The sequence below is a fragment of the Phaenicophaeus curvirostris genome, chromosome 22 (assembly GCF_032191515.1).
Source record: "Phaenicophaeus curvirostris isolate KB17595 chromosome 22, BPBGC_Pcur_1.0, whole genome shotgun sequence".
Lineage (NCBI taxonomy): Eukaryota > Metazoa > Chordata > Aves > Cuculiformes > Cuculidae > Phaenicophaeus > Phaenicophaeus curvirostris.
Genome location: NC_091413.1, coordinates 7781215 through 7802416, shown reverse-complemented (window position 1 = coordinate 7802416; position 21202 = coordinate 7781215). Strand labels below are relative to the sequence as shown.

At 55.5% G+C, this 21202-nt stretch overlaps 1 protein-coding gene across 2 annotated transcripts; it reads left to right on the top strand.

Moving 5' to 3' along the window:
- Positions 1 to 259: 259 nt before the first annotated feature.
- RCC2 (regulator of chromosome condensation 2) lies at positions 260 to 20227 on the top strand. Of its 2 annotated transcripts, none has more exons than XM_069874454.1 (14): positions 260 to 398; positions 2726 to 2800; positions 6386 to 6646; positions 10548 to 10641; positions 12100 to 12243; positions 13293 to 13424; positions 13510 to 13598; positions 13873 to 13987; positions 14241 to 14407; positions 16455 to 16635; positions 16727 to 16832; positions 16935 to 17007; positions 17141 to 17218; positions 18750 to 20227. In XM_069874454.1, the coding sequence occupies exons 3-14, from the start codon at positions 6389 to 6391 to the stop codon at positions 18852 to 18854; spliced, it is 1542 nt and encodes a 513-aa protein (XP_069730555.1). In that variant the 5' UTR covers positions 260 to 398; positions 2726 to 2800; positions 6386 to 6388; the 3' UTR covers positions 18855 to 20227. The 2 variants fall into 2 exon arrangements, with proteins under 2 accessions (XP_069730555.1, XP_069730554.1); XM_069874453.1 differs by lacking the exon at positions 260 to 398 and adding an exon at positions 2514 to 2610.
- The last annotated feature ends 975 nt before the right edge of the window (positions 20228 to 21202 follow it).

Here is a 21202-nt window from a genome sequence, read left to right as displayed (position 1 = left end):
CTTTTCCAACCTCAGTGATTCCATGATTCTATGACTCTCTTCGAAAATATCCCAAATTTTAAGGGAAAAATCCACTGTGGGTCAAAGCAAGGAGAGAGATGGGAGGGGAATTTGGCACGGGCGCTCAGGCTACACGCTGCAACCCATCCCGGCAGTGAGGGGAAGCAGCATCGCCAAATTCTTCCTCCTCAGCCAAAGCCTTTTTGAAAACCCCAAGGTCGCGCCGGCGTTTTTTTGGGCGCTCCTGGTTTGAGGCCGTGGTGGCGCCTCTCTTCCCACCTTCCCAGGGGAGCGCGGCGCGCCGGAGTCTTCTCCATCCAACCTTTGATCTCCCCAATCCTGCTGGAGCAGCCACGCCACGGGACGCTGCCGCGCTGAGATGCTGCGTGGATGATTCTGTAAGTCAGACAGGATTTTTTTATCCCTTTTAAAGCACCAAAGAGGCGATTTTTCCTAAAAATCTCTTGGATTTTGCTGGTGTTTTGGGATTTTGGGAGGTTTTGCCCAAAATGGTGCCCATCGGCATCTCATGGGACCTGGTGCCCACGCTACAAATCCAACCCAAACTGCAAATCCATCACGAATTGGGATTATATCCCATATTGGACTTGCACCCCGTATCCCAAATCCATCCCAGACTGCAAATCCATCATGAATTGGGATTATATCCCATATTGGACTTGCATCCCATATCCCAAATCCATCCCAGACTGCAAATCCATCACGAATTGGGATTATATCCCATATTGGACTTGCATCCCATATCCCAAATCCATCCCAGACTGCAAATCCATCACGAATTGGGATTATATCTGATATTGGACTTGCATCCCATATCCCAAATCCATCCCAAACTGCAAATCCATCGCAAATTGGGATTATATCTGATATTGGACTTGCATCCCATATCCCAAATCCATCCCAAACTGCAAATCCATCACGATTTGGGATTATATCCCATATTGGACTTGCATCCCGTATCCCAAATCCATGACAAACTGGAATTGCACCCCATGTTCCAAATCCATCAGGAATTTGAATTATATCTCATATTGGAATTGCATCTCATATCCCGAATTCCCACATGCATCCCAAATTGGAATTGCATCCCAAATTGGAATTGCATCCCATAATGGAATTGCATCCCATGCCCCAAATCCATTGCAAGTTGGGCTACTATCCCATATTAGACTTGCATCCCATATCCCAAATGCATCACGAACTGGAATTGCATCCCATATCCCAAGTGAATCAAAATTAGGATTATATTAGACTTGCATCCCGTATCCCAAATGCATCCCAAATTGGAATTGCACCCTAATTCCAAACACTTCATCACATCCTGGGGTGGCTGCACCAGGATGGGAAAAACTAAGCTGTTAAATGAAGTTCTTTTGGGGATAAAGGGTGTAAAAATCTGCAATATGGAGATTTTTCCTGCAGGAAAAATCTCTTTTGGGGGGCATGAAGGGGTGTCTTCCCTCTGCAACAAAATTCCCTTCACAAGAACTCTTTGCTCCCATAAAAATCTTGCTTTAAAAGGAAAGAGTGCGCTTTCGCTTTGCAAAAAACTCCATGAAATATAAGGAATGTGGGAATTTTTTCTTGGAAAAAAACCCTCTTTGCAATAAATGCAATATGTACTTTTTTTTTCTGAAGAGGGATTATTTGCAATATAGGGAACACGTGCCTTTTTCTTGGGGAAAAACATGTAATATAGGGAATATGGACTTTTTTTATTGGGAAAACTTTGAAAGAGAGGGAATGTGTGGATTTGGGGGGAATTCTTTGCAATATAGGCATTTATTTATTTGGAATAAAACTCTTGGTAAAGAGGGAAAACATACATTTGAGGGAATTCTTTGTGATACAGGGAATATGTGCATATTTTCCTAGGAGAACTCTTTGAAATACAGGAAGAATGTGCAGTTTCGAGGGGGAAATTATTTGCAATACAGGGTAAATTTGCATGGGGGGGGAGAATATTTGCAATAAAGGGAAAATGTGCATTGGGGGGGAATTATTTACAATATAGGGACTACATGCATTTATTCCTTGGGAAAGTTCTCTTTGTAGAATATCCCATCCCTGGAGGGGTTCCAGGCCAGGTTGGATGGAGCTTGGAGCCCCTGATCCAGTGGGAGGGGGTGGGACTGGGTGGGCTTTGAGATCCCTTCCAACCCAACCCATTTGCAACACAAGGAATATATATAATTAATTCTTAAGAAAAAAATCTCTTTGCAACATAGGGAACGCATGCAATCCCTTGTAATAAAGAAAATATCGCATTTTTCTTTAGGAAGAAAAAAACTTTTAGAATGAGGGGAGGGAGGGGGATTTTTTTTATTATTTTTTTGAAAATAAATATTTTTTTTATTTTTTAAAAAGTGCCTTTTCCCTGGGCTGGGGGATCCCCTGCTGTCCCCGAGTCTTCCCAGCCTGGAGATGGAGCTCTCAGCCCCGCCGGCCCCTGCAGCCTCTTCCTCCCCAGAGGAAGATGGGGATTTTTTTTTTTATTTTCGCCCCCCCTTTTCCTGCCTTTACATGTGTTTCTGTTTTGTGTTGCAGCCTTGGGCCGGGCGGCTCATATTTACATTTGGAGTGGATCTGGTGGGTGGGCGCTGGAAGGAGAAAGGGGGGGGTTGGAGAGGAAGGAAAGGGGGAAAAAAAAAAGGAGAAATCACCTCCTTTTTTTTTTTGTCTTTTTTTTTTTTTTCTGCCACAGGAAACACCATCAAAAATAGTGCAAAGGCCCCGAGTTGGGGCTTGCTTTATGCTGCACCCTTCGCCCTAAAAGCAGGTTTGGAATTGGGGGGGGATAAAGGGGGAAAAAAAAAAGGGGGGGGGGGAGGAGGAGGAGGGGAAAAAGGATGGGGGGGGCTTAAAAAAAAAAAAAAAGAGCGAGCAGGCGGATCCACGTGGTTTGATGGGAGCAGACAGAGATCCCATTGTTCGCTGGGAATAAAGGGGGGGGACTGGAAAAAAAGGGGGGCAGATGGAGGGAGAAAGGGGGGCTGGGGGGAGAGGGATGGAAGGAGGAAGGTGGAGTGGGAGGGGTGGGATGGGTGGGTGCCCCCTCCCCCCAAATAGCATCCCCCCCCTCAACAAAGAGCAGAGGGAGGAGGAGGAGGAGGAGGAAGAGCGAGCCCCCCCCGAGCAGGTGGGAGGGGGAGAAGGGAGGGGGATCCCCTACGACCCCCCATTCACTGCCTCCTCCCATTTCTTGGGGGGGGGGGATCCCCAACCTCCCCTATTCCCACCCCCCTCCGCTTTCTTCCCGGGGTAGGGGGGTAATCTGGGGGGAGAAGGGACCCCAACCCCTTCACAGCCGCCTCCATTTCCTTCTTGGGGGGCATTTGGGGTGAGGAGGGAGGGGGTACCCCCTGCCCCCCCCCGGTGACATCCACCATCGCTTCCTTCCCCGGGTGGGACTTTTTTTTTTTTTTAACTCCGGGCCGTTTTCCTTCCCCTTCCGCACCCCCCAACCCCCCCCCCAAACCTTCCGCCCTCCACCTCTGCGCTGCCCCCCTGACCCCCCCAAACAAGTGCCCCTTGGACCCCCCTTTGCACCCCCCGTCATACAATCCCCCCTTTCCACCCCCTCTGCAAATCGCCTCTTTGTACCCCCCCTTCTCCAACCCCCCCTTCCCAGACCCCCCTTTTAATCCCCCCTTTTAATCCCCCCTTTTTCACCCCCTCTTCCCAGTCCCCCCTTTTCCACCCCCCCTTTCCACTCCTCCTTGCCCCCCCATTTTTCCACCCCCCTTTCCAACTCCCCCTTATCAGTCCCCCCCCTTAGCACCCCCTCTTTTTGCACCCCCTCTCGAACCCCCCTTTCCAATCCCTCCCTTAGCACCAGCCTTGTGCCCCCCCACTTTTCCAACCCCTCTTATTGCACCCCCTCTTCCCAATCCCCCCCTTTTGCACTCCCACCTTAGCAACCCCTTTTTCCAATCCCTTCTTTTCCAACTCCCCTTTTGCACCCCCCCTCTTTTTAACACCCCCCCCCTTTCTCACTCCTTGTTACCCCCCCTTTCTAGCCCACTTAAACTTTCTCCAAGTACCCTTGGGGGTGTCCTCTCTCCCTTTTCCCCCCCTCCCATGCCCCCCCTTCTCCCACCTCCCTTGACCCCCCCATCTCCTTACTCCCTGTCCCCCCTTTCCAATCCCCTCCTTTCCAATCCTTTCTTTTTCACCCCCCCTCCATGCCCCCCTTCCCCTCTTTGCACCCCCTCCCCCCTTGCACCCCCCTTTCCTCCTTATTCCCCCCCCCCCCAAACTTTCTCCAAGTGCCCTGGGGGCTTCCCCCTCCCCTTTGCCCCCCCCCCTTTCCAATTCTCCCTTTGCTCCCCTCCCCTGCACCCCCTGTTTCCAAGCCTCCGTCCTCACCCCCCCTTTTCCCACATCTCTCCTTTGCCCCCCCCCCTTTCCCCTATTTCCCCTGTAACTTTCTCCCAGTCCCTTTGGGGGGGGTGTCCCTGTCTCTGCCCCCTTCCCTTGCCCCCCCCGCCCCCCCGTTTCTATCCTCTCTTCCCCTCCTTTAGTCACCCCCTCTTCTTGCACCCTCTCCGTCCATCCCCCCCCCCATTTGCCCCCCAATAACTTGCTCCACGTGCGCCCGGGGGGGGGTCTTTGCCCCCTTGCTCCCCCCTTACCCCCTCCCTCCCCTATTTGCCCCCCATTAACTTGCTCTGCATGCTTTTGGGGTCCCTGTCCCTGCCCCACCTCCCTTACCCCCCGTTGTCCCCCATTTGCCCCCCTCTTTACCCTCCCTTCGCCCTTTTTTATCACCCCCTCTTCTTGCCCCCCCCCTACTCCCCCAGTAACTTGCACCACGTGCCCTCGGGGGGGTCCCTTGACCCCTGCTCCCCCCTTGCCCCATCCCTCTCCTATTTGCCCCCCCCAACTTGCTCCTACTCCCCTCGAGGGGGTCCCTGTCCCTGCTCCCCGTTTTATCACCCCCTCTTCTTGCATCCCCCCCATTTGCTCCCCCATAACTTTCTCCCCCGTCCCTGCCCCTCATCCCCCCCATAATTTACTCTTCATGCCTCCGGGGGGGTCCCTTGCCCCCTACTCCCCCCCTTGCCCTCTCCCTGCCCTATTTGCCCCCCGCATAACTTGCTCCTCCTGTTCAGGGGTCCCCTCAATCCCCATTTCCCCCATAATTTTCTTCCAGTCTCCTGGGTAGGGGTGGTCCCCTGCCCCTGACCCCCTCTTCTTGCCCCCCCCCCCAACTTTCTCCCAGGCCCCTCGGGGGGGGGTCCCTGTCCCTTCCCCCCTCCCTTGCCCCCTCCTTGTCTCCCCACCCCCCCACTTTCTATCCTCCCCGGGGGTCCCTACTTGGGGGGTTCCCGGGGTCCCTGTCCCATCCCCGTGTCCCTGGGGGTTCCTGCCGATGGGGGGGGTCCCTGCTTGGGGGGTCCCGGGGGTCTCTGCCTTATCCCTGTGTCCCTGGGGGTCTCTTCTCGATGGGGGGTCCCTGCACGGGGGTTGTCCCTGAGGGTCCCTGCTCGGGGGGTGCTCGGGGGGGTCCCGGGGGTCCCTGTCCCGTCCCCGGGGGTCCCTGCTCGATGAGGGGGTCCCTGCACGGGGGGTGTCGGGGGGTGCCAGGGTTCCCTACTTGATAGGAGGGGGTCCCCGCTCGGGGGGTGTCCCCGGGGGTTGCTGGGGGTCCCTGCTCGGAGGGTTCCCGGGGGTCCCTGTCCCATCCCCGTGTCCCTTGGGGGTCTCTTCTCGATGGGGGGTCCCTGCTCGGGGGGTCCTCGGGTGTCCCTGTCCCATCCCCGTGTCCCCGGGGGTCCCTGCTCGATAGGGGGTTCCCTGCTCAGGGTCCTTGCTCGGGGCGTGTCGAGGTTCCCTGCTCGGGAGGGGGGGTCCCCGGGGATTGCTGGGGGTCCCTGCTCGGGGGATGCCTAGGGGGGTCCCTGCTCGGCGGGGTCCCCGGGGATTGTTGGGGGTCCCTGCTCGGGGGGTGCCTGGGGGGTGTCCCCGCTCGGAGGGTTCCCGGGGGTCCCTGTCCCGTCCCCGTGTCCCTTGGGGGTCTCTTCTCGATGTGGGGGGCCCTGCTCGGGGGGTCCTCGGGGGTCCCTGTCCCATCCCCGTGTCCCTGGGGGTCCCTGTCCCGTCCCCGGGGGTCCCCGCTCGGGGGGGTCCCGGGGGGTTGCTGGGGGTCCCTGCTCGGGGGATGCTTAGAGGGGTCCCCGCTCGGGGGGTGCCTAGGGGGATCCCCGCTCGGGGGGTGCCTAGGGAGCTGCTGGGGGTCCCCGCTCGGGGGATGCCTAGGGGGGTCCCCGCTCGGGGGGTGCGTAGGGGGGTTGCTGGGGGTCCCCGCTCGGGGCTGTCCCCGCTGGGGGGTCCCCGGCCCCCCCGCTGACGGCGCCCCCAGCCCATGCCGCGGCGGCGGGCGGGCGCTCCGAGCCCCGCGGGGAACGGGGCGGCCCCGGGGCGGCGGCGGCGGCGGCGCCGGGCGGAGCGCGGGGGCAGCAGCGGCGGCAGCAGCGACGAGGACGAGGGGGCGGCCCGGGAGCGGCGGCCGCGCCGGGAGGAGGGCAGCCCCGGCGGCAGGAGGCACGGCCGGGCGGCCGCGGCGGCGGGCAGGGCGCACGGGGCCGTCATCTGCGAGCCCGAGCACAGCAAGGAGCGCATCGTGAGCGGAACCCGCCGTGTGCCCCCCCCCCCGCCGTGTGCCCGCCCTGCATCCCGCATGCCCCCCCTTCTACCCACCCTGTACCCCCTGCACCCCTCATGCCCCCCCATGTGCCCACCCTGCATCCCACATGCGCCCCCTTCTATCCACCCTGTACCCCCTGCACCCCCCATGTGCCCACCCTGTACCCCCTGCACCCCTCATACCCCCCCCATGTGCCCACCCTGTACCTCTTGGACCCCGCATGCCCCCCCATGTGCCCACTCTGCATCCCACATGCCCCCCCTTCTACCCACCCTGTACCCCCTGCACCACTCATGCCCACCCATGTGCCCAGTCTGCCTCCCGCATGCCCCCCCGTCTACCCACCCTGTACGCCCTGCACCCCACATGCCCCGCCGTGTGCCCACCCTACACCCCTTGGACCACGTGTGCCCACCCTGCATCCCACATGCCCCCCCATCTACCCACCCTGTACCTCTTGGACCCCACATGTCTCCCCGTGTGCCCACCCTGCACCCCTCATGCCCCTCCATATGCCCACTCTGGACCCCTTGCACCCCACATGCCCCCCCATGTGCCCACCCTGCACCCCTTGGACCCCATGTGCCCAGCCTGCATCCCGCATGCCCCACTGTCTACCCACCCTGTACCCCCTGTACCCCTCATGCCCCCCCCATGTGCTCACTCTGTACCCCTTGCACCCCACATGCCCCCCTGTGTGCTCACCCTGCACCCCTTGGACCCCGTGTGCCCACCCTGCATCCCACATGCCCCCCCCCATCTACCCACCCTGTACCTCTTGGACCCCACATGCCTCCCCGTGTGCCCACCCTGCACCCCTTGGACCCCATGTGTCCAGCCTGCATCCTGCATGCCCCCCGGTCTACCCACCCTGTACCCCCTGCACCCCACATGCCCCCCTGTGTGCCCACGCTGCACCCCTTGGACCCCGTGTGCCCAGCCTGCATCCTGCATGCCCCCCATCTACCCACCCTGTACCTCTTGGTCCCGCATGCCCCCCCATGTCCCCACCCTGCACCCCTTGGACCCCGTGTGCCCAGTCTGCATCCCACATGCCCCCCCGTCTACCCACCCTGTACACCCTGCACCCCCATGGCCCCCCGTGTGCCCACCCTACACCCCTTGGACCCTGTGTGCCCAACCTGCATCCCGCATGCCCCCCTGTCTGCCCACCCTGTACGCCCTGCACCCCACATGCCCCCCCATGTGCCCACTCTAGAGCCCTTGTACCCCACATGCCCCCCCGTGTGCCCACCCTGTACCTCTTGGACCCCGTGTGCCCACCCTGCATCTCGCATGCCCCCCCATCTACCCACCCTGTACGCCCTGCACCCCACATGCCCCCCTGTCTGCCCACCCTGCACCCCTCATGCCCCCCCATGTGCCCACTCTGGACCCCTTGCACCCCGCATGCCCCCCCATGTGCCCACCCTGTACCTCTTGGACCCCGCATGCCCCCCCGTGTGCCCACCCTGCATCCTGCATGCCCCACCTTCTACCCACCCTGTACCCCCTGCACCCCGCATACCCCCCCGTGTGCCCACCCTGTACGTCTTGTACCCCACATGCCCCCCCATGTGCCCACCCTGCATCCCGCATGCCCCCACTTCTATCCACCCTGTACCCCACATGCCCCCCCATGTGCCCCCCCTGCACCCCGCATGCCCCCCGTGTGCCCACCCTGCATCCCACATGCCCCCCCATCTGCCCACCCTGTACCCCCTGCACCCCGCATGCCCCTCTGTGTGCCCACGCTGCACCCCTTGGACCCCATGTGCCCACCCTGCATCCCGCATGCCCCCCCCATCTACCCACCCTGCACCTCTTGGACCCTGCATGCCCCCCCATGTGCCCACCCTGCATCCCACATGCCCCCCCTTCTATCCACCATGTACCCCCTGCACCCCCCATGTGCCCACCCTGTACCCCCTGCACCCCTCATGCCCTCCCCATGTTCCCACTCTGGACCCCTTGCACCCCGCATGCCCCCCGTGTGCCCACCCTGCACCCCTTGGACCCCATGTGCCCACCCTGCATCCCGCATGCCCCCCCCTTCTACCCACCCTGCACCTCTTGGACCCCGCATGCCCCCCATGTGCCCACTCTGTACCCCTTGTACCCCACGTGCCCCCCCGTGTGCCCACCCTGTACCTCTTGGACCCTGCATGCCCCCCGCCATGTGCCCACCCTATCCCCCTTGGATGCTGTGTGCCTACCCTCTACCCCCTGCACCCCACATCTCCCCCCATGTGTCCACCCTGTACCCCTTGGGCCCTGTGTGCCCCCCCCGTGTGCCCCCCTGTACCCACATGCACCCCCTTGTATCCCCTGTGGAACCCACGTGCGCCCCCCACAATGCACCCCCGTGTTCCACTCTTGTACCCCTGTGCACCCCCTGTGCCCCTCTTGGACACCCCCTGCACCCCCTTTGCCCCCTCCTTGTGTCCCCAGTGACCCCAATGTCCCCACTGTCCCTGATGCTCCCCGTGTCACCCACACCCCCGGTGTCCTCCATGTCTCCTGTGTCCCTGTTCTCCCCAGTGCTCCCTGTGTCCCTCAAGCCCCTGTTGTCCCTCGTGCCACTATCCGTGTGTCCCCATGTCCATTATGTCCCTAACACCCACCATGGCCCTCATGTCCCCAGTGCCTTCCATGTCCCTTACGTCCCTCGTGTCCTCAATGCTTTCCATGTCCCTCATGTCCCCAGTGCCTTCCATGCCCCCCATGTCCCTCACACCTTCCGTGTTCCTCGTGTCCCCAATGCCTTCCACGCCCTCCATGTCCTTCACACCCTCCATGTCCCTCACGTCCCTCATGTCCTCAATGCTTTCCATGTCCCTCATGTCCCCAACGCCTTCCATGCCCCCCATGTCCCTCACACCTTCCATGTTCCTCATGTCCCCAACGCCTTCCATGCCCCCCATGTCCCTCACACCTTCCGTGTTCCTGGTGTGCCCAATGCCTTCCACGCCCTCCGTGTCCTTCACACCCTCCATGTCCCTCATGTCCCCAGTGCCTTCCATGTCCCTAACGTCCCTCATGTCCTCAATGCTTTCCATGTCCCTCATGTCCTTCACACCCTCCATGTCCCTCATGTCCCCAACACCTTCCATGCCCCCCATGTCCCTCACACCTTCCATGTTCCTCGTGTCCCCAACGCCTTCCATGCCCCCCATGTCCCTCACACCTTCCATGTCCCTCATGTCCCCAACGCCTTCCATGCCCCCCATGTCCCTCACACCTTCCGTGTTCCTCGTGTCCCCAATGCCTTCCACGCCCTCCATGTCCTTCACACCCTCCATGTCCCTCACGTCCCTCATGTCCTCAATGCTTTCCATGTTCCTCATGTCCCCAACGCCTTCCATGCCCCCCATGTCCCTCACACCTTCCATGTCCCTCATGTCCCCAATGCCTTCCATGCCCCCCATGTCCCTCACACCTTCCGTGTTCCTGGTGTGCCCAATGCCTTCCACGCCCTCCGTGTCCTTCACACCCTCCATGTCCCTCATGTCCCCAGTGCCTTCCATGTCCCTCACGTCCCTCATGTCCTCAATGCTTTCCATGTCCCTCATGTCCTTCACACCCTCCATGTCCCTCATGTCCCCAACGCCTTCCATGCCCCCCATGTCCCTCACACCTTCCGTGTTCCTCGTGTCCCCAATGCCTTCCACGCCCTCCGTGTCCTTCACACCCTCCACGTCCCTCATGTCCCCAGTGCCTTCCATGTCCCTCACGTCCCTTATGTCCCCAGTGCCTTCCATGTCCCTCATGTCCCTCACACCCGCAATGTCCCTCGTGTCCCCAGTGCCATCCATGCCCCCCGTGTCCCCCACATCGCCGCTGTCCCCGGTCACTGACGTGTCCCTGGTCTTTGCAGAAACTCGAGGGCTCCAAGTGCCGGGGGCAGCTCCTCATCTTTGGAGCCACCAACTGGGACCTGATTGGCCGCAAAGAAGTGCCTAAGCAGCAAGGTGATAAAACCTGTCAGCTTTTATCTTATTTCATTATTTTTCAGCTTATTTTTGTGCATTTTTACCTAAATGGTTTTTTTTTTATTTAATATTTTGAGGGATTTGTTGTATTCTGGCGTGCACCAGGCCTCCTGCAAAGCCAAAGAAACGTGCTGCCCAATTTTTATGCGTTTTCCTTTCAATTATATTTTTCTGCTTCTTTTTATGCATAAATATTTAATGAATTTTTGGAGGTTGTTTGTTCCCAGTTGCATTCTGCGAGCTGGGACCGAACCTGGGGTGCGCTGAATCTCTAGCAAAGCAGAACAAACATGTTCTCATTATCCATGCATTTCTTTTCCACTAATTTTCCTGTCTCGTTCTAATCCATTTATATTTAATTAATTCCTTTAATTTAGGGCAGAGCTTCAGTTGCGTACTGTAACCTAGGCTGGAATTTGGGGTGCGCTCGGTTTCCTGCAAAGCGAAGCAAGCGCACTGCTTACTTTTTATGCCTTTATATTGAAGTAATTCTTTTTCTGCTTACTTTTAGTGCATTAATATTTAATTAATTATTTTAATTAATTAATGTAGAGCAGAGTTACAGTTTCATATCATAATCTGGGCCTGAATTTGATGTGCACTGGGTCTTCTGCAAAGCCAAATAAATGCACTGTTTGCTTTGTGTGCCTTTATATTAATTATTTTCCTGCTTTCTTTTAGTGTATCTCTAGTTAATTAATCCCTTTTATTAATTATTTCTAGTTAATCCTGTTGCTAATTAATCTGGGGAGGAGTTACAGTTGGATATTGTAATTTGAGGTGCACTGGCTCTCCTGCAAAGACAAAGAAACAGCCTGCTTAATTTTTATGCATTTTATGCATTTATATTAAATTAATTCTTTCTCCGCTTAATGTTAATGCGTTTCTGGTTAATTAATTATTTTAATTAATTAATATGGAGCAAAGTTACAGTTGCATATCATAATGTGGGCCAGAATCTGGGGTGCGCTGGGTCTCCTGCAAAGCCAAATACACAGCTTGCTTATTTTTATGCATTATATGTAATTAATCAATTTTCCGCTTAATTTTAATGCATTTATAATTAATTAATGCCTTTTATTAATTAATTTGGGGAGGAATTAGAGTTACGTATTGTAATTTGGGCCAGAATTTGGGGCGCCAAACAAATGCACTGTTTGCTCTGTATGCCTTTATATCAAATTAATTCTTTTCTGCTTAATTTTATGGAATTTATGATCGATTAATTCCTTTTATTAATGTGGGGGGGAATTACAGCTGGATATCATAATCTGGGCCAGAATTTGGGGTGCGCCGCCTCTCTGCAAAGCCCAATTAACGCACTGCTTGCTTTTATATTAAATAAATTCTTTTTCTGCTTAAGTTTAACGCATTTCTAGTTAATTGATTTTTTCGTTAATTAACTTTTTTGCGTTTTTTTCTGGTTTTTGGATGCAGTCGCGTATCGGAACCTGGGCCAGAACCTATGGGGGCCGCACCGGTACGGGTGTCTCTCAGGGATTCAGGTGCGGAGCGTGGTTTCGGGCCCCTGCGCTGCTCACAGCCTGCTCATCACCGCCGAGGGCAAGCTCTGGAGCTGGGGTGAGCACCCCAAATCCCCCTGGGGGGCAGCGGGGGGCACTGCTGGGAGCCTTCATCCTAGGAAGAGTGGGCAGCAGGGTGAGGGATGGGGGTGCTGCCCCTCTGCTCCTCTCTCGTGAGACCCCACCTGGAGCTCTGCATCCAGTTCGGGAATCCACAAGAGAAAAAGGAGATAGAGCTGGTGGAACAGGTTCTGAGGGGTCCATGGAGATGATCTGCGGCTCTGGAGCGAGTCCAGAGAAGGGCGACGAAGCTGGTGAAGGGGCTGGAGAACAAGAGGAGCAGCTGAGAGAGCTGGGGGTGTTTATCCTGGAGAAGAGCAGGCTGAGGGGAGACCTCATTGCTCTCTCCAACTCCCTGAAAGGAGGTTGTGGAGAGGAGGGAGCTGGGCTCTTCTCCCAAGTGACAGGGGACAGGACGAGAGGGAATGGCCTCAAGCTCCACCAGGGGAGGTTCAGGCTGGACATCAGGAAAAAATATTTCCCAGAAAGGGTCATTGGTCCCCGTCAGAGGCTGCCCAGGGAGGGAGTTGAGTCCCCTTCCCTGGAGGGGTTTAAGGGACGGGTGGATGAGGTGCTGAGGGACATGGTTTAGTGTTTGATAGGAATGGTTGGACTCGATGATCTGGTGGGTCTCTTCCAACCTGGTTATTCTATGATTCTATGATCTCTGCTGTGAGACCAGGCTGAGAGAGTTGGGGTTGTTCAGCCTGGAGAAGAGAAGGCTCCAGGAAACCTTAGAGACCGTTTTTACAAGGGCCTGGAGAGATGGAATGAGGGAGAATGGCTTTAAATTGGTTGGGGAAAGATTTAGATGAGACACTGGGAAGAAATTCTTCATGGTGAGGGTGGGGAAACCCTCTTGTACCCACCTCGTACCCCAAAGCAAAGGTTGCCCCATCCCTGGAGGGGTTCAAGGCCAAGTTGGATGGGGCTTGAAGCCCCTGATCCAGTGGGAGGTGTCGTTCCCCATGGCAGGGGGTGGGACTGGATGAGCTTTGAGGTCCCTTCCGACTGAAACCATTCCATGATTCTATGATTTTGGGTTAGGCCGCAATGAAAAAGGACAGTTGGGCCACGGGGACACAAAGCGGGTGGAAGCCCCGAAGCTCATCGAGGTGCTGGGGAGCGAAGCCATCGTGCTGGCAGCCTGCGGCCGGAACCACACCCTGGCACTGACAGGTACTGGGGGAAAAACATCCCATTTTGGGGCAAATTGGCTGAAATCAGCCCATTTTGCCCCATTTTTTGGTTTTCTTCATTGCAGAAAGTGGCTCCGTGTTTGCCTTCGGGGAGAATAAAATGGGGCAGCTGGGGCTGGGGAACCAGACAGACGCCGTGCCCAGCCCTACACAGGTAGTAGCACTCCTTTCTCTGCTTCCCAACGTGTTTTGGGGTGAAAAATGGGCAGATTTGGGGTTTTCTCCTTAAAAAAAATCCCTAGCAGAGCCCAAACTCCTTTAGGATACAAGAGCATCAAGGATGCTGCTTCACTCCAGATAAGTGCAAAGAGGAATTTAAAATAAACTTCTAGATTTGAGGATGATTTTGGGAGTTCCCCCTGGGAAATTAAGATTTTTTTTTAACCTGTTTTCTTATTTTTTTAACCCTTTTTTTGCTTCTCCTGCAGATCATGTACAATGGGCAGCCCATCACCAAACTGGCCTGTGGGGCCGAGTTCAGCATGATCATGGATTGCAAAGGAAACCTCTACTCCTTTGGGTGCCCTGAGTACGGGCAGCTGGGTACGGTGTTGTTTTGGGGTGCTTTGCTAAAATTCTGAGCTATTATGGGGTTTAGGGGAGGGAGGAAGAAGTTCCCTGCCTCAGTTTCCCCATGTGGGCAGCCAAAGCATCCTTCCCCGGCGAAAACAGTGCGGTGGGAGCTGCAAATACAAAGGGGTTTGCGAAGGGAGAGGGAAGTTCTGCAGCTGGCTTGGAAATAGCAGGGTGCAGGAGCAGGGGGATGCCCTGTTTTGATCCTGGTGCTCATCCGCAGGGCATAATTCGGATGGAAAATTCATCGCCCGGGCACAGCGGATAGAGTACGACTGCGAGCTGGTGCCGCGCCGCGTGGCCATCTTCATTGAGAAGACCAAAGATGGGCAGATCCTGCCTGTCCCCAATGTGGTGGTGCGGGACGTGGCCTGTGGGGCCAACCACACGGTACGGGGGATGATCACAGCGGGCACTAAACCATAAACCTGGGCTCCATGCTGGGGAGGCCACACCACAAATCCTGGGGTCAGTTCTGGCCCCTCACTCCAAGAAGGACCTGGAGGGGCTGGAGCGCGTCCGGAGAAGGGAACGGAGCTGGGAAGGGGCTGGAGAACAGGGGTTGTAGGAGTGGCTGAGGGACCTGGGAGGGTTTATCATGGAGAAGAGGAGGCTGAGGGGAGACCTCATCGCTCTGTGCAGCTCCTGGAGAGGAGGTTGTGGTGAGGTGGGTGCTGGGCTCTGCTCCCAAGGGACAGCGATGGGACGAGAGGGAATGGCCTCAAGTTGCACCAGGGCAGGTTTAGATTGGACATCAGGAAAAATTCCTTCACTGAGCGCGTGGTGAAGCCCAAGCCCTGGCAGAGGCTTCCCAGGGAGGTGGTGGATTCTCCATTCCTGGAGGGGTTCAGAAAACTGTGGCTGTGGCACTTGGGGACAGGGTTTAGCAGGCACTGTGGGGCTGGGCTCAAGGTTGGACTGGGTGAGCTTAGAGGGCTTTTCCAACTCTTAATGATTCTATGATGAAAACCCACAGCCTGATAGATTTGCAGCCTACGATTAAGGGTGAACATCTTGGAGGGAGGTGTAAGGTTAAATGCTTGCATGGTGCATTTAAGGCTAGAGAGCTGTAGCGTGCATTTTAGGAAAAATACTTTTAGCGTGCCTGTAAGGATTGAGATTTGCCAGCTAAGGAGAGGCTGAGAGAATGGGGGTTGTTCATCCTGGAGAAGGCTGTGTGGAGACCTTAGAGCAGCTTCCAGTGCTGAAAGGGGCTTCAGGAAAGCTGGGGAGGAGCCCTGGATCACGGAGTGCAGGGAGAGGATGAGAGGAACAGTTTTGAGCTGGAAGCAGGGAGATGGAGACGAGATCTTCGGGAGAAATGTTTTGCTGTGAGGGTGGGGAGGCCCTGGCCCAGGTTGCCCAGAGCAGTGGTGGCTGCTCCATCCCTGGAGGGGGTCAAGGCCAGGTTGGATGGGGCTTGGAGCCCCTGATCCAGTGGGAGGTGTCCCTGCCCATGGCAGAGGTGGAACTGGATGGGTTTTGAGATCCCTTCCAACCTAAGCCATCCCATGATTCTATGATGTGGTTGCATTTAACGATGACGTTTTACAACAAGCATTTAGGAATTGAAATGTGCAGTGTGTGAATAAGGATTAATATTTGCAGCGTGCATGTAAGTACAGAGGTTTGCCATGTGCATTTGTGGACAGATTTGCATCATGCCTGTAAGGATAAATACTTGCAGCGTGTGTTTATGGATCAAGACCTACAGCGTGCTTATCAGGTTAAATATTTGCAGTGTGTGTTCAAGGATAAATATTTGCAGGGCACATTTAAGGATTGAATTTCGCAGCCAGCATTTAAGGATGGAAATTTGCAGGATGCATTTAAGGGTCAAGTTTTACAGCAGGCATTTAAGGATTGAAATGTGCAGTGTGTGTTTAACGATTAATATTTGCAGCGTGCGTTTAGGGGGGAAGTCTTGCAGCCTGCATATAAATATAGAGATTTGCAGTGTGCGTGTAAGGATAAATACTTGCAGCGTGTGTTTAAGGATAAATACTTGCAGGGTGCTTTAAGGATCAAGATTTGCAGCGTGCATATCGGGTTAAGTATTTGCAGTGTGTGTTTACGGATAAATACTTGCAGGGTGTATTGAAGGCTAAAGATTTGCAGCCTGCATTTAGGGATTGATGTTTGCAGCTTGCATTTAAATACGGAGGTTTGCAGGATGCATTTAAGGCTAAAGATTTGCTGGAGGTGTTCAAGGCCAGGTTGGATGAGGCTTTGAGCACTCTGAACCTGGGCTTTAAGGCCCCTTCCAACCCAAACTGTTCCATGACTCTGTGATTTAAGGACAGATTTGCAGCGTGCCTTTGGGATTTAGACACACGCTGCAATCGGTGCTTTCATTGTGGCTGCTGCAGCTTTCCCTGCGCTGAGCTGGTTGGGTCTCAGCTGCTGATGACACAGGGGGACGTTTCTCCATCCCCAGCTGGTCCTGGACTCGCAGAAGCGCGTTTTCTCCTGGGGATTTGGGGGCTACGGGCGGCTGGGCCATGCTGAGCAGAAGGACGAGATGGTGCCTCGGTTGGTCAAGCTCTTTGACTTCCCGGGCCGTGGGGCGGCGCAGATCTACGCTGGCTACACGTGCTCCTTCGCCGTCAGCGAGACAGGTTGGGATTTTGGAGTTCTAAAGCAAAAACATCATTATTTGGGTTGATTTGGGGGGTGCTGTAGTTTCATGGGTAACGTCGGGGCTTGCAGGTGGCTTGTTTTTTTGGGGTGCCACCAACACCTCTCGGGAGTCCACCATGTACCCCAAAGCCGTGCAGGACCTCTGCGGCTGGAAAATCCGCAGCCTGGCCTGTGGGTAAGTCCCAGTCCCCCAAATAGCCCCAATTTTTGGGGTGCAGTGGCCTGTGGGGCAGTCTTGAGGGAATGTGGGGTCACCTTGCCTTGCACCCCGCTGCAGGAAAAGCAGCATCATCGTGGCAGCAGATGAGAGCACCATCAGCTGGGGGCCCTCTCCTACCTTTGGGGAACTGGTAAGAAGGGTTTGCCAGGGACCCCCAACCCCTTGACACCCCAACCTGCCCCTCCAGCCGCTAGCAGGAGGGACTGGCTGCTTCCCACACGCCCCCTGTTCATTTTTCCCCCTCCATGGGTTGCACTTGGCAGGGCTACGGGGACCACAAACCCAAATCCTCGACGGCTGCCCAAGAGGTGAAGACCCTGGATGGGATCTACACGGAGCAGGTGAGGGGGGGACCCCACTGGAGGCTGCTGGAGGGAGGATGCATAACCCCCCCCTTAAATAAAAAAGGTGGCTGAGGTTGTACACCACTCCTCACACCCTTGGGGTGCTGGAGGGAGGATATGGGAACCCCTTCCTTTAAATAAACTCAGTAGCTGGGGCTGTGCACAACTCATGACGCCCGTGGGATGCTCGAAGGTGGGTGCATGGAACCCTTCTTGAAAAATAAGGTGGCTGAGGATGTGCAAAACTCATGCCACTGATGTGATACTGGAGGGAGGGTGTCTAGACCCCCCCCTTAAAATAAATAGAGTGGCTGAGGTCCAGCACAACTCATCACACCCATGGGATGCTGGTGGTTGAGTGCATGGACCCCCTTTAAATGGATGCAGTGGCTGAGGCCGTACACAACTCACCACACCCATGGGATGACAGAGGGAGGATGTTCACAGTCCCCCTTTAAATAAATAAGGTGCCTGAGGCCCAGCACAACTCATCACACTGATGGGATGGTGGAGGGAGGATGCAGGTGGCCAAGAAGGTCAATGGCATCTTGGCTTGGATCAGAAACGGCGTGGCCAGCAGGTCCAGGGAGGTTCTTCTCCCTCTGGACTCGGCACTGGTGAGACCGCTCCTCGAATCCTGGGGTCAGTTCTGGGCCCCTCACCACAAGAAGGATGTTGAGGCTCTGGAGCGAGTCCAGAGAAGAGCAACGAAGCTGGTGAGGGGGCTGGAGAAGAAGAGGAGCGTCTGAGAGAGCTGGGGGTGTTTATCCTGGAGAAGAGGAGGCTGAGGGGAGACCTCATTGCTCTCTCCAACTGCCTGAAAGGAGGTTGTGGAGAGGAGGGAGCTGGGCTCTTCTCCCAAGGGACAGGGGACAGGACGAGAGGGAATGGCCTCAAGCTCCACCAGAGGAGGGTCAGGCTGGACATCAGGAAAAAATCTTTCATGGAGAGGGTCATTGGTCACTGTCAGAGGCTGCCCAGGGAGGGGGTTGAGTCGCCTTCCCTGGAGGGGTTTAAGGGATGGGTGGATGAGGTGCTGAGGGACATGGGTTAGTGATGGATGGGAATGGTTGGACTCGATGATCTGATGGGTCTTTTAAACCTGGTGATTCTATGATTCTATGTGTGTGTGTCCCTTGAATAGATGCAGTAGCTCAGGCTGTGTACAACTCATGACACCCATGGGATGCTGGAAAGAGGGTGCTTGGACCCCCACCCCTTTAAATAAAGGCAGCAGTTGAGGCCATGCACAGCTCCTCATGCCCATGAGGTGATGGAAAGAGGGCGCATCGACCCCTCCCTTGAAATAAATGTGGTGGCTGAGGCTGTGCACAACTCATGACACCGATGGAAGGAGGGTGTTTCAACACTACCACCCCCCCCAATAAATAAATGAAGCAGCTGAGACTGTACACAAGTCGTTGCACCCATGGGATGCTCAAACATGCTCCTGGGTAAAAGCACAGAGGGGAAAACCTGAGACGTGCAGCCCCCGTGCCTCAGTTTCCCCATTTCTCTTCTGTTGCAGGTGGCCATGGGCTACGCCCACTCGCTGGTGATCGCCCGCGACGAGACCGACGCGGAGAAGGAGAAGCTGCGCAAGCTGCCCGAGTACAACCCCCGCACCATCTGAGGGGCCCCCCGACGCCGGGGCCCCCGACCCCGCTTTTCCAAGCCAGCCGCGGTTTGAACTCCCTGCTCTCCCAGTTCCAAAGCCTGCGAGGGGGCTGTTATTTCCCCCCACACACACACACCACGGCTTTTTTATTTTGAGTTCCCAACCGTAGCAGGATCTTTTGGCACATCCAGGCTTATTTTGGGGGGTTCTTTTTTTAATTATTTTTATTTTATTTGTATTTTTTACATCACTTTTGTATTATTTCGCCTTTTCCCGGCCACATATACCCCCAGCCATGGGCTTGGGGTTAAACTGGGGACCTGGAGAGCAGCTCCAAACCACCTCTTTTCCTCTAATATCCCCATTTTTTGGCATTTTTTCCCTAATATCCCAGTTTTTTAGCATTTTTCCCCATTTCCCTTCGCTTTGAGCGCTAGAATTTTGGGGTCCCACCCCTTTTCCCAGAGGGAATCGGGATAAAGCTCTCATCCCGCATCCCGCAAGGGCCAAACCCAGCCCTTGGCATCATTTTGGGGCTCCCTTCCCCGCTGTCGCAGCCCTCGCCCACCCCGGGGAGATCTCAGGGATGAAGAGGGGGAGCCCTAAAGCTTTTTTTTTTTTTTTTTTTTAAGAATTCTTAATTTGTTTTAATTATTATTAATTATTCCTGCCTGGTATCAAGCCCAAAGTCCCTCCTACGATGCTGTGCACTGTGCTGGAGAAACGAGGTGCCTTTCTGAGCAGAGCCCGGCTCTGCCTCCACGCAACCCAAGGGTGATATTTTTATGTTTTTATTTTCAATTTTGCATTTTTTTTAGGGTTTATTATGAATTAGTAACATTTTTTTTTTCCAAGCCCGCTCGCCCCAAGGGGTCGTGCTGGGTGCTTGAGGGCGGCAATCGTGGTGTTCACACCCGGTTGGGGAGTTTTGCAGTTAAAAAAAAAAGGTGTTTTTTTCATTTTGGGGTATGTTAGGGATTAAAAAAAACAGAGAGCAGCTGGGCAGAAAAGTCAAATATTCTGCTTTTTTAAGCAATATTGGTATTTTGGGGGGTCATGGCACAGGCAGGTGTCACAGCCTCACTGAAATAGGGTGGAAAAAATCACCAAAAAACTGCTTTTACCCCCAAACAAGCATCATTTCGGTTCATCCTCCCCGCCAGCAACATCTTAGCCTGATGAAGCTTCTCCCGCATGGGCTGCCCCGTCCCGGCCGCGGGCGAGCGAGGGAGGAGGTTGGAGCAAGAAGAGAATCCCGAACCCGGAGGATGTGGGAACAACTCGTCCTGTAGCTGCGAGGGGCCTGGGTTAGTGCTGTCCTTGTCTTCTTCATGGGGGTTTTTTATATTTCTTGGAGTAAATGTTTAAATAAACAACGTCATTGTGTACGCCCCTCGCTCCGTGCTCTCTGTCCCCTCATCTTGGGCTTAGATCATTTAATTCCAATTGAATTGGTTTAATCGAAGGGATGGATGCAGGGGAGGCTGCTCCGTAGAATCACAGCATCGCTTGGTTGGAAAAGACCTTGGAGATCACCAAGTCCAACTTCTTGGAGACCCAAGCAGGATTTTTCTCCCCATCACGCTTGCACAGTGTCTCCAAACTCAAATCCACAGCCGTTAGAGGGCACCACCCTGCCGCTGCCAGCATCATCCATCCCACAATATCCCCCTCTCTTAATATTTCTTTTTACTGTTCTGCAGGTGAGATGCAGACACAGGGTAGCGCGTGTCTCTGGGTGTTTGATGCCCACGCGCGCGGGAGTTTGGGCAGGCATGTGCGGGTTTGAATGTGTAGAGAATCAGAGAATCAGCGAGTGGTTTGGGTTGGAAAGGACCTCAAAGCCCACCCAGTCCCACCCCTGCCATGGGCAGGGACACCTCCCAGTGGATCAGGGGCTCCAAGCCCCATCCAGCCTGGCCTTGAACCCCTCCAGGGATGGGGCAGCCACCCCTGCTCTGGGCAACCTGGGCCAGGGGCTCCCCACCCTCACAGCAAAACATTTCTCCCTAAGATCTCATCTCAATCTCCCCTTTTGCAGCTCAAAACCTTCCCCCTCATCCTCTCCCTGCACTCTCTGATCCAGAGCCCCTCCCCAGCTTTCCTGGAGCCCCTTTCAGCACTGGAAGCTGCTCTGAGGTCTCCCCACAGCCTTCTCTTCTCCAGGCTCAACAACCCCAACTCTCCCAGCCGTGGGGTGGCCAGCAGGAGCAGGGATGGGATCATCCCCTGCATTCGGCGCTGGGGGGGCCACTCCTCGAATCCTGGGGTCAGTTCTGGCCGCTCACTCCAAGAAGGACCTGGAGGGGCTGGAGCGCATCAGGAGAAGGGAACGGAGCTGGGAAGGGTCTGGAGAACAGGGG

What these genes read in the sequence shown, in the direction of transcription:
- RCC2 (XM_069874454.1), top strand. Translation starts at nt 6,389, where the DNA reads ATGCCGCGGCGGCGGGCGGGCGCTCCGAGCCCCGCGGGGAACGGGGCG. An exon ending in CTCCTACCTTTGGGGAACTG is followed by an intron (nt 17,008 to 17,140) that starts GTAAGAAGGGTT and finishes TGCACTTGGCAG; the next exon opens with GGCTACGGGGACCACAAACC. An exon ending in ATGGGATCTACACGGAGCAG is followed by an intron (nt 17,219 to 18,749) that starts GTGAGGGGGGGA and finishes CTTCTGTTGCAG; the next exon opens with GTGGCCATGGGCTACGCCCA.